The sequence below is a fragment of the Tamandua tetradactyla genome, chromosome 7 (assembly GCF_023851605.1).
Source record: "Tamandua tetradactyla isolate mTamTet1 chromosome 7, mTamTet1.pri, whole genome shotgun sequence".
NCBI classification, from domain to species: Eukaryota; Metazoa; Chordata; class Mammalia; order Pilosa; family Myrmecophagidae; genus Tamandua; species Tamandua tetradactyla.
Window position 1 is genome coordinate 91,696,587 of NC_135333.1, and position 17,094 is coordinate 91,713,680.

The 17,094-nt window shown below is 35.5% G+C and overlaps 1 protein-coding gene across 14 annotated transcripts in view; it reads left to right on the plus strand.

Moving 5' to 3' along the window:
* CCDC91 (coiled-coil domain containing 91) overlaps window positions 1-17,094 on the plus strand; it is a 548,164-nt gene that overhangs the window by 313,437 nt on the left and 217,633 nt on the right. For all 14 annotated transcript variants that reach the window (XM_077170414.1, XM_077170420.1, XM_077170421.1 and 11 more), the window contains one exon: window positions 9,406-9,483. In XM_077170414.1, the coding sequence (XP_077026529.1) occupies window positions 9,406-9,483 (78 nt within the window). The remainder of the gene's footprint in view (window positions 1-9,405; window positions 9,484-17,094) is intronic.

Genomic DNA, 17,094 nt, shown 5'->3' on the forward strand with positions numbered 1-17,094 from the left:
TCCTCAAGATGTTTTTAGCAATTCGGGGCACCCTGCCCTTCCAGATAAATTTGCTTATTGGTTTTTCTATTTCTGAAAAATAAGTTGTTGGGATTTTGATTGGAATTGCATTGAATCTGTAAATCAATTTAGGTAGGATTGACATCTTAACTATGTTTAGTCTTCCAATCCATGAACACAGTATGCCTTTCCATCTATTTAGGTCTTCTGTGATTTCTTTTAGCAGTTTTTTGTAGTTTTCTTTATATAGGTTTTTTGTCTCTTTAGTTAAATTTATTCCTAGGTATTTTATTATTTTAGTTGCAATTGTAAATGGGATTCGTTTCTTGATTTCCCCCTCCGCTTGTTCATTGCTAGTGTATAGAAATGCTACAGATTTTTGAATGTTGATCTTGTAACCTGCTACTTTGCTGTACTCATTTATTAGCTCTAGTAGTTTTGTTGTGGATTTTTCCGGGTTTTCGACGTATAGTGTCATATCGTCTGCAAACAGTGACAGTTTTACTTCTTCCTTTCCAATTTTGATGCCTTGTATTTCTTTTTCTTGTCTAATTGCTCTGGCTAGAACCTCCAACACAATGTTGAATAATAGTGGTGATAGTGGACATCCTTGTCTTGTTCCTGATCTTAGGGGGAAAGTTTTCAATTTTTCCCCATTGAGGATGATATTAGCTGTGGGTTTTTCATATATTCCCTGTATCATTTTAAGGAAGTTCCCTTGTATTCCTGTCTTTTGAAGTGTTTTCAACAGGAAAGGATGTTGAATCTTGTCGAATGCCTTCTCTGCATCAATTGAGATGATCATGTGATTTTTCTGCTTGGATTTGTTGATATGGTGTATTACATTAATTGATTTTCTTATGTTGAACCATCCTTGCATACCTGGGATGAATCCTACTTGGTCATGATGTATAATTCTTTTAATGTGTTGTTGGGTACGATTTGCTAGAATTTTATTGAGGATTTTTGCATCTATATTCATTAGAGAGATTGGCCTGTAGTTTTCTTTTTTATAAAATCTTTGCCTGGTTTTGGTATGAGGGTGATGTTGGCTTCATAGAATGAATTAGGTAGTTTTCCCTCCGCTTCGATTTTTTTGAAGAGTTTGAGGAGAGTTGGTACTAATTCTTTCTGGAACGCTTGGTAGAATTCAGATGTGAAGACGTCTGGTCCTGGACTTTTCTTTTTAGGAAGCTTTTGAATGACTGATTCAATTTCTTTACTTGTGATTGGCTTGTTGAGGTCATCTATGTCTTCTTGAGTAAAAGTTGGTTGTTCATGCCTTTCCAGGAACCCGTCCATTTCCTCTAAATTGTTGTATTTATTAGCGTAAAGTTGTTCATAGTATCCTGTTATTACCTCCTTTATTTCTGTGAGGTCAGTAGTTATGTCTCCTCTTCCATTTCTGATCTTATTTATTTCCATCCTCTCTCTTCTTCTTTTTGTCAGTCTTGCTAAGGGCCCATCAATCTTATTGATTTTCTCATAGAACCAACTTCTGGCCTTATTGATTTTCTCTACTGTTTTCATGTTTTCAATTTCATTTATTTCTGCTCTAATCTTTGTTATTTCTTTCCTTTTGCTTGCTTTGGGATTAGTTTGCTGTTCTTTCTCCAGTTCTTCCAAGTGGACAGGTAATTCCTGCATTTTTGCCTTTTCTTCTTTTCTGATATAGGCATTTAGGGCAATAAATTTCCCTCTTAGCACTGCCTTTGCTGCGTCCCATAAGTTTTGATATGTTGTGTTTTCATTTTCATTCGCCTCGAGGTATTTGCTAATTTCTCTAGCAATTTCTTCTTTGACCCAGTCGTTGTTTAGGAGTGTGTTGTTGAGCCTCCACGTATTTGTGAATTTTCTGGCACTCCGCCTATTATTGAGTTCCAACTTCATTCCTTTATGATCCGAGAAAGTGTTGTGTATGATTTCAATCTTTTTAAATTTGTTAAGACTTGCTTTGTGACCCAGCATATGGATCATTGAGAATGATCCATGAGCACTTGAGAAAAAGGTGTATCCTGCTGTTGTGAGATGTAATGTCCTATAAATGTCTGTTAAGTCTAGCTCATTTATAGTAATATTCAGAATCTCTATTTCTTTATTGATCCTCTGTCTAGATGTTCTGTCCATTGATGAGAGTGGTGAATTGAAGTCTCCAACTATTATGGTATATGAGTCTATTTCCCTTTTTAGTGTTTGCAGTGTATTCCTCACGTATTTTGGGGCATTCTGGTTCGGTGCGTAAATATTTATGATTGTTATGTCTTCTTCTTTAATTGTTCCTTTTATTAGTATATAGTGTCCTTCTTTGTCTCTTTAACTGTTTTACATTTGAAGTCTAATTTGTTGGATATTAGTATAGCCACTCCTGCTTTTTTCTGGTTGTTATTTGCATGAAATCTCTTTTCCCAACCTTTCACTTTCAACCTATGTTTATCTTTGGGTGTAAGATGTGTTTCCTGTAGACAGCATATAGAAGGGTCCTGTTTTTTAATCCATTCTGCCAATCTATGTCTTTTGATTGGGGAATTCAGTCCATTAACATTTAGTGTTATTACTGTTTGGATAATATTTTCCTCTAACATTTTGCCTTTTGTATTATGTATATCATATCTGATTTTCCTTCTTTCTACACTCTTCTCCATATCTCTCTCTTCTGTCTTTTTGTATCTGACTCTAGTGCTCCCTTTAGTATTTCTTGCAGAGCTGGTCTCTTGGTCACAAATTCTCTCAGTGACTTTTTGTCTGAGAATGTTTAATTTCTCTCTCATTTTTTTTTTTAACCTCACATGCAGCTTCATTCAATGTTTTAACATAATTGCATTACAATTAGGTAGTATAGTGCTGTCCATTTCTGAGTTTTTATATCCAGTCCTGTTGCACAGTTTGTATCCCTTCAGCTCCAATTACCCCTTCTCTTTTTTTTTTTAATTAACGGAAAAAAAAGAAATTAACCCAACATTTAGAAATCATAACATTCTACATATGCAATCAGTAATTCTTAACATCAGCACATAGATGCATGATCATCGTTCCTTAGTACATTTGCATCGGTTTAGAAGAACTAGCAACACAACCAAAAAAGATATAGAATGTTAATATAGAGAAAAAAATAAAAGTAATAATAGTAAAAACAAAACAAAACAAAACAAAAACCTATAGCTCAGATGCAGCTTCATTCAGTGTTTTAACATGATTACTTTACTATTAGGTATTATTGTGCTGTCTATTTTTGAGTTTTTGTATCTAGTCCTGTTGCACAGTCTGTATCCTTTCAGCTCCAATTGCTCATTATCTTACCCTGTTTCTACCTCCTGCTGGACTCTGTTACCAATGACATATTCCACATTTATTCTCGAATGTCCGTTCACATCAGTGGGACCATACAGTATTTGTCCTTTAGTTTTTGGCTAGACTCACTCAGCATAATGTTCTCTAGGTCCATCCATGTTATTACATGCGTCATAAGTTTATCCTGTCTTAAAGCTGCATAATATTCCATCGTATGTATATACCACAGTTTGTTTAGCCACTCTTCTGTTGATGGAGATTTTGGCAGTTTCCATCTCTTTGCAATTGTAAATAACGCTGCTATAAACATTGGTGTGCAAATGTCCGTTTGTGTCTTTGCCCTTAAGTCCTTTGAGTAGATTCCCAGCAATGGTATTGCTGGGTCATATGGCAATTTTATATTCAACTTTTTGAGGAACCGCCAAACTGCCTTCCACAGTGGTTGCACCATTTGACATTCCCACCAACAGTGGATAAGTGTGCCTCTTTCTCCGCATCCTCTCCAGCACTTGTCATTTTCTATTTTGTTGATAATGGCCATTCTGGTGGGTGTGAGATGATATCTCATTGTGGTTTTGATTTGCATTTCTCTAATGGCCAGGGACATTGAGCATCTCTTCATGTGCCTTTTGGCCATTTGTATTTCCTCTACTGATAGGTGTCTGTTCAGGTCTTTTTCCCATTTTGTAATTGGGTTGGCTGTCTTTTTGTTGTTGAGTTGAACAATCTCTTTATAAATTCTGGATACTAGACCTTTATCTGATATGTCATTTCCAAATATTGTCTTCCATTGTGTAGGCTGTCTTTCTACTTTCTTGATGAAGTTCTTTGATGCACAAAATTGTTTAATTTTGAGGAGCTCCCATTTATTTATTTCCTTCTTCAGTGCTCTTGCTTTAGGTTTAAGATCCATAAAACCGCCTCCAGTTGTAAGGTTCATAAGATATCTCCCAACATTTTCCTCTAACTGTTTTATGGTCTTAGACCTAATGTTTAGATCTTTGATACATTTTGAGTTAACTTTTGTATAGGGTGTGTCTCTCATTTTTGAAAGATAATTTTGCTGGATATAGGAGTCTTGGTTGGCAGTTTTTCTCTTTTAGTAATTTAAATATATCATCCCACTGTCTTCTAGCTTCCATGGTTTCTGCTGAGAAATCTACACATAGTCTTATTGGGTTTCCCTTGTATGTGATGGATTGTTTTTCTCTTGCTGCTTTCAAGATCCTCTCTTTCTCTTTGACCTCTGACATTCTAACTAGTAAGTGTCTTGGAGAACGCCTATTTGGGTCTAATCTCTTTGGGGTGCGCTGCACTTCTTGGATCAGTAATTTTAGGTCTTTCATAAGAGTTGTGAAATTTTCAGTGATAATTTCTTCCATTAGTTTTTCTCCTCGTTTTCCCTTCTCTTCTCCTTCTGGGACACCCACAACACGTATATTTGTGCGGTTCATATTGTCCTTGAGTTCCCTGATACCCTGTTCAAATTTTTCCATTCTTTTCCCGATAGTTTCTGTTTCTTTTTGGAATTCAGATGTTCCATCCTCCAAATCACTAATTCTATCTTCTGTCTCTTTAAATCTATCATTGTAGGTATCCATTGTTTTTTCCATCTTTTCCACTTTATCCTTCACTTCCATAAGTTCTGTGATTTGTTTTTTCAGTTTTTCTATTTCTTCTTTATGTTCAGCCTATGTCTTCTTCATGTCCTCCCTCAATTTATCGATTTCATTTTTGAAGAGGTTTTCCATTTCTGTTCGTATATTCAGCATTAGTTGTCTCAGCTCTTGTATCTCGTTTGAACTATTGGTTTGTTCCTTTGACTGGGCCATATTCTCAATCTTCTGAGCATGGACCGTTATCTTCTGCTGCTGGCGTCTGGGCATTTAGTCAGATTTCCCTGGGTGTCGGACCCAACAAGGTTGTAAGATTTATCTGTGAAATCTCTGGGTTCTCTTTTTCTTATCCTGCCCAGTAGGTGGCGCTCGTGGCACACGTTTGTCTCACGTGTTTGGAATGGATCCCCCCGGTCACCGATCTCCACGGCCTGGGGATTTCCGATCCAATTCTCTCCGTTAGTTCTGGGGGCCACACGTGGTGGGGGCGTCAGCCGCCGCGTCTTGTCACCGGCCGCAGTGGGCCCGGGGAATTCGCCACCAGACCAGGAAGCCGCCCGCGGGGGAGGGCCTTCGCGGCTTGGATAGCCCTCTTATCCGAGACTCGTAGCCGCGGACTTGAAGCCGAGACTCGAAGCCGCCCGCAAAAGAGGGGCGCCGGCCGCCTCCGTTTGGGAAACTTCCTCTCCGAGACTCTCAGCTGGCCCGGGAAGGAGGGAGGGAGTAGCTCCGCCCGCCGCAGCTGCCGCTGCTCGGGAAATCGCGCGCTGCTCGGGGATCTCACCGCAGCCGAGTCTCGCAGTCAGACTAGCCAGTCCAGACTGGGGTACACTGTGTGTCCATTCCCTGCCGTAGCCCCGGGAGCTATTCTGCACTGTTTCAGTTTACCTAGTAGTTGCTTTGGAGGAGGAACTAAGACGCACGTACCTTACTAAGCCGCCATCTTGGCCCCGCCCCTCTAGCCAAACTCTGGACAGTTTTTATAGACTTGCTTTAGTTGGGACATTTTCTCAGCCTTAAAACTGTGAACTAGCAATATTTTAAATTCCCCTTTTTAAAAGCCCTTCTGTTTCTGGTATATTGCATTCTGGCAGCTAGCAAACTAGAACATGTTATTTAAAGAGAAGGTGGAGTATAACAGAGAAGATAGGATCTAATAAATGAATATAACTGCTGAATCATTATATTGATATTTCTTTTAGTCTCCAGTGTCTTGGAGCAACTAGAAGAAAGAAGGAAAAATCATGGAACTGTAACTCATACCAAACTTTAAAATCTGTTCTATCACTACTTGTTAAAATGTATTTGGATATTTATTGCTTTTTTGTTGTATATATGTTATATTTCACAAAAAAGTTAAAAAATAATAAAATATAATACGATATAATAAAAAATATGAAAAAAAAGCCCACACCTCAACAGTAAGTAGTAGATCCCAAAGTTGGAAGGAGACATCCCAAGATATATTGGGAAAATGAATTCAGACTGGTGCCCATGAAAGGGGAATAAAATAACGAAAAAAAAAAGAAAAAATCAATTAAAATATATGCATATAGAAATATGTATCAAAATGAAAATTAACAATACTACTACTAATAAATATATATATAGAAAATATATTTATAAAAGCAGAAAAAAAGGGAAAAAAAATCCTGGGTATATTGGGAGTTGTCAGCCCTCACTTAACTGCTTCTCACCAGCTCTTTGGGCTCCTGAGGAACCTCTTCCCCTCTGGCCTGCCACCCCCGCCCCCTCCCTCACCCTGCAGTGGCCAGCTGGGAAGCCAGCATGCTTGGTGGGGGGCTGTTCCTTGCATGTGGCTGTGGGATGGCTGGTCCCAGCGTGGGATGGGGGAACAGACAGCAGCACCCGGGGAGAGCAGCCAATCTCCAGTGCCCAAATCCTGGTAAATGCACCACACACTGTGCCTGATGGGTTATTTGCAGCACTTAGCTGGGCAGCCTCCCCTAGTGCCTGGAGGCTGCCTCTGCATGGCTTATGAAAAAATTTTAATGCCAATAAAGGTTGATAATGATACAAAAACAATTATAAGTGTCCCTGGTGGTTCTTCTTGATAAACAATTTGGGGAAATAGTGATTCAGCCACAAAAATGTGCCAGAAAGAATTAGATGTTGATAATGAAGCAAAATCTGTTCATCAATCAGTAAGGTATAATAAATGAGAGGGGTTGATGAAGAAACAAGTGATGATAGCACTAAATGGACAAGAACTATTGCCTTTGTCCATTATCTTAACTATAGTTGAAGTTTAATTCTGTCTCATTGCCCATTGTGGCCATGGTCCAGTTATTTCTGGCAGACATTCAAGGTCCTAGGCAGGCAGAGGCTATGCCATTTTCAGCTTATTGCTTCCATATTGATTATCTTGGAGATTGATATCTAACAGGGAGAAAGAAAGGTAGTGTGTGTGTGGAGGGTTTTTATGGGTTAAACCTGAAAATGTTCAGCACTTCTGCTAACCTGTAAGCCCTCTAATAAATTCCTCTTGATTGAGATGTATCATACTATTTATATATTGCTAAATTCAGTTTACTGTTATTTCATTTAGGGTCTTTGTTGAGATTGGCTTTATAGCTTTTTCTTTTAAATATCTTTGTTGATTTTATTGTAAGGACTATGTGGTCCTCATAAAATGACTATGAAGTATTCCCCCTTTTCTGTTTTCTAGAAGTGTTTGTGTAATGTTTCTGTGCTTTTATTTGCAATGTTTGTTAGTATTCACATATTTAAGCCATCTGTGCCTAGATATTTCTTTGTTGGAAGATTTTTTTTTTTAATAAGGATTCAATCTCTTTAATAGTTGTAGGACTATTCAGAGTATTCAGATTTTTAGTTTCTTTTTTCAGTTTTTTTTTCCCCTTGGAGGTTTTACATTTTGTCAGACATTTCATATTTTTGATACAATATTTTATATTCTTAAATAAGATTTGTAGCATATGTAATGTCCCACATTCATACCTATCATTGGAAATTTGTGTTTTCCCTTTTTTTTTTCTTTATTTTATCATTTACTACTTGTTCTTTTCTCTGTTTTTGCCTTTTTTGGGTTAATCATGTTTATTTATATTCTTCTTTTACATGTATGTTCAGTCTTTTTACTCTCTCATATTTAAAATTTTTTTTTGGTATTTTACATCTTGATTTTCCTCTGTTTACTGTAGTCTTTGTTTTTAAAAAAATGCCTGTGTTTGAGTTCTCTAATCCTGCTTTTTGCTATGTTACATCTGCTGTTTATCTCATCTTGAGTTATTATTATTAGATATTTTTTGGTTCTGGAATTTTCCATTTTATAAAATCCAGTTCTCTGGTGAAAATCTCTAGCCTATCATCCATTTTCTGCATTTTCCCCTGTATTTTCTTTAAGATATTAATCATACATGCTTAAAATTCTTTGATAACTCTAATATTTGATTCACCAATGGATCTGTTTCTTTTGTCTTTTTTTGTTTTCTGATTTTTTGTCTTGTTTGTTTTCAACACTGGTAAGTTTTTACTGAAAGCTGAACATTGTGTTTGAAAAAATCAAAGAGGCTTCATAGAAAGTTAACATCCTCCAGAGTACATCCTTTCCTTTCATAGGCAAGTGGATTTGGGGGCTGGCCTCCTTCTTAATCTAGAGGTTCTCAAACTTTGGTATATATTAAAATCATCTGGCGAGGTAATAGAAAATATTGAAGTCCAGGCTTGTTGAAATAAAGCAGAGGCTGGATAACTGTATGTTTATCAAATTCCCTAGGTCATTCATATATGACAAAGTTTGAAACCCTGCTTAATCCAGTCAGGAATTGTGTGATTGCTGTTTTGAAAAGCCTTCATGGATCTCTTGTTTACTTCTTTTCCTAACATGCAACCGCCTTTTCATTTCAGTTGAGAACATGGTGTGTTCATTGGGGCCCTCTCCCAGAACTTGAGTCTTATTTTCCTCCATAGCTCTGTAAGTTTGCAAAAAATTCTTGTTTTTCCAGAGGAATTTTCCATGGCTTTTTAGGCACCTGTGTGATATAGTTTCAGAATTTGGAAAATACATGAAAAAAATATTTAGCATATTTGCTCACTTCTCTTTGAGCTTCTGGACCCTGAAGTTTCTAATTTTTATGTTTCCAGGCCCCTAAAATTGCTTAAATGTCTCCTGGTTTCTCTACTTTTTAGTGGCAGCCCTCTCTGTGGGCAAATTTCCAGTATCTTGTTTCTTGACCTAAGTCCAGGCTGCTTAAATGTCCCCAAGGGAAAACCCCATTGCCTTGTGTTATCTCACATCTTAGCATGGTTTTCCTTTCTCAGGTTTGTTTTCCCTGTAATTGCTCATTGTCTCGGAGGTCCCAGATGATTTTTAATAAACATTGCTTTTCTCTTAGTTTTGAGCTATAGTATTGGTACACCACAAATCCCTCTATTGCTCCTGGAAGCAAAAGTTAGTATTTTTATTATTTTGAAAACAAAAGAACAAATCATGGTTTAGTTTCTTGCTGTTGTTTTTCAGGAAAAACATAAGCAAGAATTGGAAGACATGAGGAAAGCTGGTCATGAAGCCCTCAGCATTATTGTGGAAGAATATAAGGTAAAGCTTTGAGAGTCTGTTGTTCTCTGTTATTTTAGACTTTGGAAAACTTTAGTAAAAATTTCACACAGAAAGGCATGTGAAAAATTATGTAATGTATAGAAATATAATGCAATGTTACTTTGTTATAGAATTTCTTTCACTTGGCCAATAAGTGTTTATTCAAAGGATATTTGGTAGATTACAAAGGTAATAATAGATATTTGTCTACATTTGAGAAGCAAATAGATTTGAGAAAATAGGGTTGGGAGGTGAAGAAGTTTTGAAGCAGAAAATACTATAGAATTAATTACTAGATTAGGTTTTTTTGTCTTTTCAGTGTTTCCACCTCTAATATAGAGAGAAAACATTGAAGTCATGATATAATTCTTCTGAAAAGAATTGTTACATCTTTTCTCTTCTTTAGCAAATTAATTAGGTTTGGGTACATGACATAATAGCAGAAATTATTATGTCCATGCCAGTGATATACATAGTATTCTGTTGATTTTTTTTAATGATCCTTTTTCACATATTACTGGATTCAATTTGTTAAAGGCTTAAGAATTTTATATCTGTGTTTATAGAAGGTACTGATCTGTAGGTTTCTTTTCTTTTTTTTTTTTATTAACGGAAAGAAAAAAAAGAAATTAACACAACATTTAGAAATCATACCATTCTACATATGTACTCAGTAATTCTTAACATCATCACATAGATGCATGATCATTGTTTCTTAGTACATTTGCATCAGTTTAGAGGAACTAGCAACACAACAGAAAAAGATATAAAATGTTAATATAAAGAAAAGAAATAAAAGTATTAGTAATAGTAAAAAACAACAACAACAAACAAACCAACAAGCAAACAAAAACAAAAAAAAACCCTATAGCTCAGATGCAGCTTCATTCAGTATTTTAACATGATTACTTTACAATTAGGTATTATTGTGCTGTCCATTTTTGAGTTTTTGTATCTAGTCCTGTTGCACAATCTGTATCCCTTCAGCTTCAATTACCCATTGTCTTACCCTGTTTCTAACTCCTGCTGAACTCTGTTACCAATGACATATTTCAAGTTTATTCTCGAATGTCCGTTCACAACAGTGGGACCATACAGTATTTGTCCTTTAGTTTTTGGCTGGATTCACTCAGCATAATATTCTCTAGGTCCATCCATGTTATTACATGGTTCACAAGTTTATCTTGTCTTAAAGAGGTTTCTTTTCTTATGTGATATTTTTGTCTGGTTTTGTCTCGGTAATACTGGATTCTACAAAAGAGTTTGCAAGTTTCCTTCCATTAAATTTTCTGAAAGAGTTTGTGTAAATCTGGCATTATTTCTTCCTTAACTGTTTAGAAGTGTTTACCAATAAAACCCTTTGGGCCCAGAATTTTCTCTGTGGGAAAATATTTAACTGCTAAATTCAATGTCTTCAATAATTATTAGTTAGTCTATTAAAATTGTTTATTTTTAGGCATGCTTTGTTAGTTGTGTCCTTTGATATGTTTGTCCTTATATTTGTTTTTGAATTTAGTACCATTTATATGTAGTGATGTCACCGCTCTCATTTCTAGTATTGATCATTTGTGTCTCCTTTTTTTAGTCAGTCTACTTAGCGTTTTATTTATCTTTAAAATTTCCCTTTTTTTGTTCTCTAGTTCATTGATTTGAACTCCGATTTTTATTGTTTCCTCTCTTTTGCTTACTTTTTTTTCATGCAAGTTCAGTTGAGATATATTCATATACCATACAAACCATTTGAAGTATACAATCAGTGGCTCACAGTATCATCACATGGTTGTGCATATGTTCCCATGATCAATTTTAGAACATTTTCATTACTCCAGAAAAGAAATAAAAATAAAAAAGAAATCCAAACCTTCCATACCTCTATCCCTGCCTGCCCCCTCCCCCATATTTGATTCATAGTATCGGTGTGGTACATTTGTTACTGTTGATGAAACAATATTAAAATATTACTGTTAACTGTGGGTCATAGTTTACAATAGGTAAAATTTCCCCCATATACCCCTCTATTATTTAACTCCCTTAAAGAGTATCACACATTTGTTCTACTTCATGAAAGAACTTTTTAATATTTGTACAGTTAATTGCAATCATTGTCCATCTTAAGATGGGCAATATTTTAACCGCCAACTTCCCTTTTGGTGACATATGACTAAACTTCCCCTTTTCTTCACGTTCACACATCATTCAGTACTGTTAATGGTTCTGTCGATAATGTGCTGCCATCATCTCTATCTATTTCCAAATGATTAAGTTCAACCTAGTTAAAATTTGGCACAGTCTAGTTAAACATTTGGCACATAATTAGCTCATATCAGTGAGATCATACAATATTTGTTCTTTTTGTCTGACTTATTTCATTTAACATAATGTCTTCAAGGCTCATCCATGTTGTCTCATGCTTCAGAACTTCATTCCTTCTTATTGCTGGATAATATTCTATTGTATGTATATACCACATTTTGTTTATTCATTCGTTTGTTGATGGATACCGGAGTTGTTTCCATCTTTTGGCAATTGAAATAATTCCCCTATGAACATGGATGTGCAGATGTCTGTTTGCTTCCCTGCTTTCAGATGTTCTAGATTTATCCAGAGTAGTGGGTTGTAAGGCAACTCTATACTTAGCTTCCCGAGGAACCACCAAACTGTCCTCCATAGCAGCTGTACCTTTTAATATTCCCAACAGCAGTGAATATGTGTTCCAATTTCTCTATATCCTCTCCAACATGATTTTTTAATAGCAGCAATTCTATTATGTGTGAGATGATATCTCATTGTGCTTTGATTTGCATTTCCCTAATAGTTAGTGAAGCTGAGCATCTTTTCATGTATTTCATGAGCAAGTATTTCAGGTGCTTTTTAGCTATTTTTTCTTTGGAAAAATGTCTATTTTTAGTATTTTCTCTTTGGAAAAATGTCCATTTATGTTGTCTGCCCATTTTGTAACTGGGTTGTTTGTTTTTTTATTGTTGAGTTGTAGGATTTCTTTAAATATTCTGAATATCAAACCCTTATTGGATATATGATTTCCAATAATTTCTCCTTGTGTTGGTTGCCTTTTCACCTTTTTAACAAATTACATTGAAGCACTGAAGTATTCAGTTCTGAGGAATTCCCATTTATCTATTTTTTTCTTTCATTGCTTGTGCTTTGGGTGTAAAGTTTAAGAAATTATCACCTATTACTAGATCTTGAAGATGTTCCCCTGCATTTTCTTCTAGGAATTTATGGTACTGGTTCTTTTATTTCAATCTTTGATCTATTTTGAATTAATTTTTCTATATGGTATGAGGTAGAGATCCTCCTTCATTCTTTTGGATATGGATATTTAGTTCTCCCAACACTGTTTATTGAAAAACCTGTTCTATACCAGCTGTGTGGATGTGGGAGCCTTGTCAGAAATCAGTTGGCCATCGATATAAGGGTCTATTTCTGAACTCTCTATTCAATTCAGTTGCTCAGTATGTCTATCTGTATGCCAGTATCATGCTGTTTTGAACAATGTGGCTTTATAATATGCTTTTAAGTCAGGAAGTATGAGACTTCCCTCTTCGTTCTTCCTTTTCAAGATGTTTTTGGCTTACCGTTACAAGTAAATTTGATAATTACCTTTTCCATTTCTCCAAAATATGCTGTTGGCCCCTCACCATTACAAATAAATTTGATAAGTAGCTTTTCTATTTCTCCAAAATATGTTGTTGGAATTTTGATTGGCATTGTATTAAATGTTTAAAACAGTTTGGGTAGAATTGACATCTTAATGACATTTAGCTTTTCAATTGATGAACCCAGAATGTCTTTCTATTTATTTAGATCTTCTTTGATTTCTTCTTGCAGTGTCTTGTAGTAGTTTTCTGTGTTTAGTTCATTTACATCCTTGGTTAAGTTTATTCCTGAATGTTTGATTCTTTTTTTTTTTTTTTTTTTTAGAAGAGATTATTATTTTTTTATTAATTAAAAAAAGAATTAACAAAACAATTAGAAATCATTTCAATCTACATGTACAATCAGTAATTCTTAATAACATCACATAGTTGCATATTCATCATTTCTTAGTACATTTGCATCGATTTAGAAAAAGAAATAAAAATACAACAGAATAAGAATTAAAACAATAATAGAAAGCAAAAAAAACAAACAAAAAACCTATACCTCACATGCAGCTTCATTCAGTGTTTTAACATAATTGTATTACAATTGGGTAGTATTGTGCTGTCCATTTCTGAGTTTTTATATCCAGTCCCGTTGTACAGTCTGTATCCCTTCATCTCCAATTATCCCTTCTCTTTTTTTTTTTTTTTTTTTTTTTAATTAACGGAAAAAAAGAAATTAACCCAACATTTAGAGATCATACCATTCTACACATGCAATCATTAATTCTTAACATCATCACATAGCTGCATGATCATCATTTCTTAGTACATTTGCATTGGTTTAGAAGAACTAGCAACATAACCGAAAAAGATATAGAATGTTAATATAGAGAAAAAAATAAAAGTAATAATAGTAAAATCAAAACAAAACAACACAAAACAAAACAAAAACCTATAGCTCAGATGCAGCTTCATTCAGTGTTTTAACATGATTACTTTACAATTAGGTATTATTGTGCTGTCCATTTTTGAGTTTTTGTATCTAGTCCTGTTGCACAGTCTGTATCCCTTCAGCTTCAATTACCCATTGTCTTACCCTGTTTCTAACTCCTGCTGAACTCTGTTACCAATGACATATTTCAAGTTTATTCTCGAATGTCCGTTCACATCAGTGGGACCATACAGTATTTGTCCTTTAGTTTTTGGCTGGATTCACTCAGCATAATATTCTCTAGGTCCATCCATGTTATTACATGGTTCATAAGTTTATCTTGTCTTAAAGCTGCATAATATTCCATCGTATGTATATACCACAGTTTGTTTAGCCACTCTTCTGTTGATGGAGATTTTGGCTGTTTCCATCTCTTTGCAATTGTAAATAACGCTGCTATAAACATTGGTGTGCAAATGTCCGTTTGTGTCTTTGCCCTTAAGTCCTTTGAGTAGATACCTAGCAATGGTATTGCTGGGTCGTATGGCAATTCTATATTCAGCTTTTTGAGGAACCGCCAAACTGCCTTCCACAGTGGTTGCACCCTTTGACATTCCCACCAACAGTGGATAAGTGTGCCTCTTTCTCCGCATCCTCTCCAGCACTTGTCACTTTCTGTTTTGTTGATAATGGCCATTCTGGTGGGTGTGAGATGATATCTCATTGTGGTTTTGATTTGCATTTCTCTAATGGCCAGGGACATTGAGCATCTCTTCATGTGCCTCTTGGCCATCCGTATTTCCTCTTCTGAGAGGTGTCTGTTCAAGTCTTTTTCCCATTTTGTAATTGGGTTGGCTGTCTTTTTGTTGTTGAGATGAACAATCTCTTTATAAATTCTGGATACTAGACCTTTATCTGATATATCATTTCCAAATATTGTCTCCCATTGTGAAGGCTGTCTTTCTACTTTCTTGATGAAGTTCTTTGATGCACAAAAGTGTTTAATTTTGAGGAGTTCCCATTTATTTATTTCCTTCTTCAGTGCTCTTGCTTTAGGTTTAAGGTCCATAAAACCGCCTCCAGTTGTAAGATCCATAAGATATCTCCCTACATTTTCCTCTAACTGTTTTATGGTCTTAGACCTAATGTTTAGATCTTTGATCCATTTTGAGTTAACTTTTGTATAGGGTGTGAGAGATGGGTCTTCTTTCATTCTTTTGCATATGGATATCCAGTTCTCTAGGCACCATTTATTGAAGAGACTGCTCTGTCCCAGGTGGGTTGGCTTGACTGCCTTATCAAAGATCAAATGTCCATAGATGAGAGGGTCTATATCTGAGCACTCCATTCGATTCCATTGGTCGATATATCTATCTTTATGCCAATACCATGCTGTTTTGACCACTGTGGCTTCATAATATGCCTTAAAGTCAGGCAGCGCGAGACCTCCAGCTTCGTTTTTTTTCCTCAAGATGTTTTTAGCAATTCGGGGCACCCTGCCCTTCCAGATAAATTTGCTTATTGGTTTTTCTATTTCTGAAAAATAAGTTGTTGGGATTTTGATTGGTATTGCATTGAATCTGTAAATCAATTTAGGTAGGATTGACATCTTAACTATATTTAGTCTTCCAATCCATGAACACGGTATGCCCTTCCATCTATTTAGGTCTTCTGTGATTTCTTTTAGCAGTTTTTTGTAGTTTTCTTTATATAGGTTTTTTGTCTCTTTAGTTAAATTTATTCCTAGGTATTTTATTCTTTTAGTTGCAATTGTGAATGGGATTCGTTTCTTGATTTCCCCCTCAGCTTGTTCCTTACTAGTGTATAGAAATGCTACAGATTTTTGAATGTTGATCTTGTAACCTGCTACTTTGCTGTACTCATTTATTAGCTCTAGTAGTTTTGTTGTGGATTTTTCCGGGTTTTCGACGTATAGTGTCATATCGTCTGCAAACAGTGATAGTTTTACTTCTTCCTTTCCAATTTTGATGCCTTGTATTTCTTTTTCTTGTCTAATTGCTCTGGCTAGAACCTCCAACACAATGTTGAATAATAGTGGTGATAGTGGACATCCTTGTCTTGTTCCTGATCTTAGGGGGAAAGTTTTCAATTTTTCCCCATTGAGGATGATATTAGCTGTGGGTTTTTCATATATTCCCTCTATCATTTTAAGGAAGTTCCCTTGTATTCCTATCTTTTGAAGTGTTTTCAACAGGAAAGGATGTTGAATCTTGTCGAATGCCTTCTCTGCATCAATTGAGATGATCATGTGATTTTTCTGCTTTGATTTGTTGATATGGTGTATTACATTAATTGATTTTCTTATGTTGAACCATCCTTGCATACCTGGGATGAATCCTACTTGGTCATGATGTATAATTCTTTTAATGTGTTGTTGGATACGATTTGCTAGAATTTTATTGAGGATTTTTGCATCTGTATTCATTAGAGAGATTGGTCTGTAGTTTTCTTTTTTTGTAATATCTTTGCCTGGTTTTGGTATGAGGGTGATGTTGGCTTCATAGAATGAATTAGGTAGTTTTCCCTCCACTTCGATTTTTTTGAAAAGTTTGAGGAGAGTTGGTACTAATTCTTTCTGGAACGTTTGGTAGAATTCACATGTGAAGCCATCTGGTCCTGGACTTTTCTTTTTAGGAAGCTTTTGAATGACTAATTCAATTTCTTTACTTGTGATTGGTTTGTTGAGGTCATCTATGTCTTCTTGAGTCAAAGTTGGTTGTTCATGTCTTTCCAGGAACCCGTCCATTTCCTCTAAATTGTTGTATTTATTAGCGTAAAGTTGTTCATAGTATCCTGTTATTACCTCCTTTATTTCTGTGAGGTCAGTAGTTATGTCTCCTCTTCCATTTCTGATCTTATTTATTTGCATCCTCTCTCTTCTTCTTTTTGTCAATCTTGCTAAGGGCCCATCAATCTTATTGATTTTCTCATAGAACCAACTTCTGGCCTTATTGATTTTCTCTATTGTTTTCATGTTTTCAATTTCATTTATTTGTGCTCTAATCTTTGTTATTTCTTTCCTTTTGCTTGCTTTGGGGTTAGCTTGCTGTTCTT